This window comes from Oryctolagus cuniculus, chromosome 9, assembly GCF_964237555.1.
Source record: "Oryctolagus cuniculus chromosome 9, mOryCun1.1, whole genome shotgun sequence".
NCBI classification, from domain to species: domain Eukaryota; kingdom Metazoa; phylum Chordata; class Mammalia; order Lagomorpha; family Leporidae; genus Oryctolagus; species Oryctolagus cuniculus.
The window spans coordinates 104,830,494-104,831,384 of NC_091440.1; the positions used below are offsets into that span (position 1 = coordinate 104,830,494).

The 891-nt window shown below is 42.2% G+C and overlaps 1 protein-coding gene across 1 annotated transcript in view; it reads right to left on the reverse strand.

Annotated features, from left to right (window-relative positions):
* Positions 1-364: 364 nt before the first annotated feature.
* DYRK4 (dual specificity tyrosine phosphorylation regulated kinase 4) overlaps positions 365-891 on the reverse strand; it is a gene marked incomplete in the record, with an annotated part of 59,175 nt that continues 58,648 nt past the window's right edge. Inside the window, 1 exon segment of the mRNA XM_070049351.1 lies at positions 365-891. Coding sequence (XP_069905452.1) covers positions 659-891 — 233 coding nt within the window.

The window sequence follows — 891 nt, forward strand, 5'->3', positions numbered from 1 at the left end:
ATCTAATGCTAATAGACTGGCTGGGGAAACCAGCAGAGCCTCTCTGTTCAGATTCTTCTTGGCCTCTGTGTAGTGCTTTGCAGGTGTGGGACACTAAAATGAGGGTCTTCACAGATCAATCGGACCAGGGGAGGTCTGAGAATTTCTTGATGGCTAGCTAAAAAGATGGGAAAATTGTAGTTTCTTTGACTTCCCCTGGGAGAAGAGAAATTCTAGTTCTATGCCTTCCTCAGTGGGCAACAGGGAAGGTGAGTTATGAACCAGGAACCATGCACAAAAACCAAAATATATATACAAGTATATGAATTTATTATAATGTCATAAATCCTAACTGACATCGGTTGGCAGTCATAGGCAAGAAGAAAAAAATTTTTTCTTTTATTTAGAGTTCTATGAATGGTGCCATAGCAATGAGTATTTAAAACTACTCCTCCCCCCAGAAGACATAAGGATTAAGTTTAGGTGCAAGGACATCACCTCTATGCTTCCTAAGCAAGTCACGCCAACTGGCCACGAGACTAGAGCTGTGTGTTTTGTTTTTCTTTTTAAACAAATGTTTATGCATTAAAAAACAACAATCTGAAGTATTGTACAATCTGAGTGCCATCTCTAGTATAAATCATTGGTGGGAAGGAACAGGACATGCCCTCAGCAAGAGTCATACAATAGGTGGTAAAATATTCGTGTTCTTGGGAGAGGAGTTTTTGCTTTGCTGTCCTGTGGTGGTCACAGCTACGTCAGGCCCAATGACTGCCTCTGATTTTCCAGGAGCTTCTGCTAGGTGAGGCAGCTGGACTGTGTCAGTTGCATGCTGGCCAGAGTCCTTCAGATCACCTGCATTCTGGATATGCTTAGTGGCACTGTCTTTTACTTTCTCTGTCCTCTCTTTGT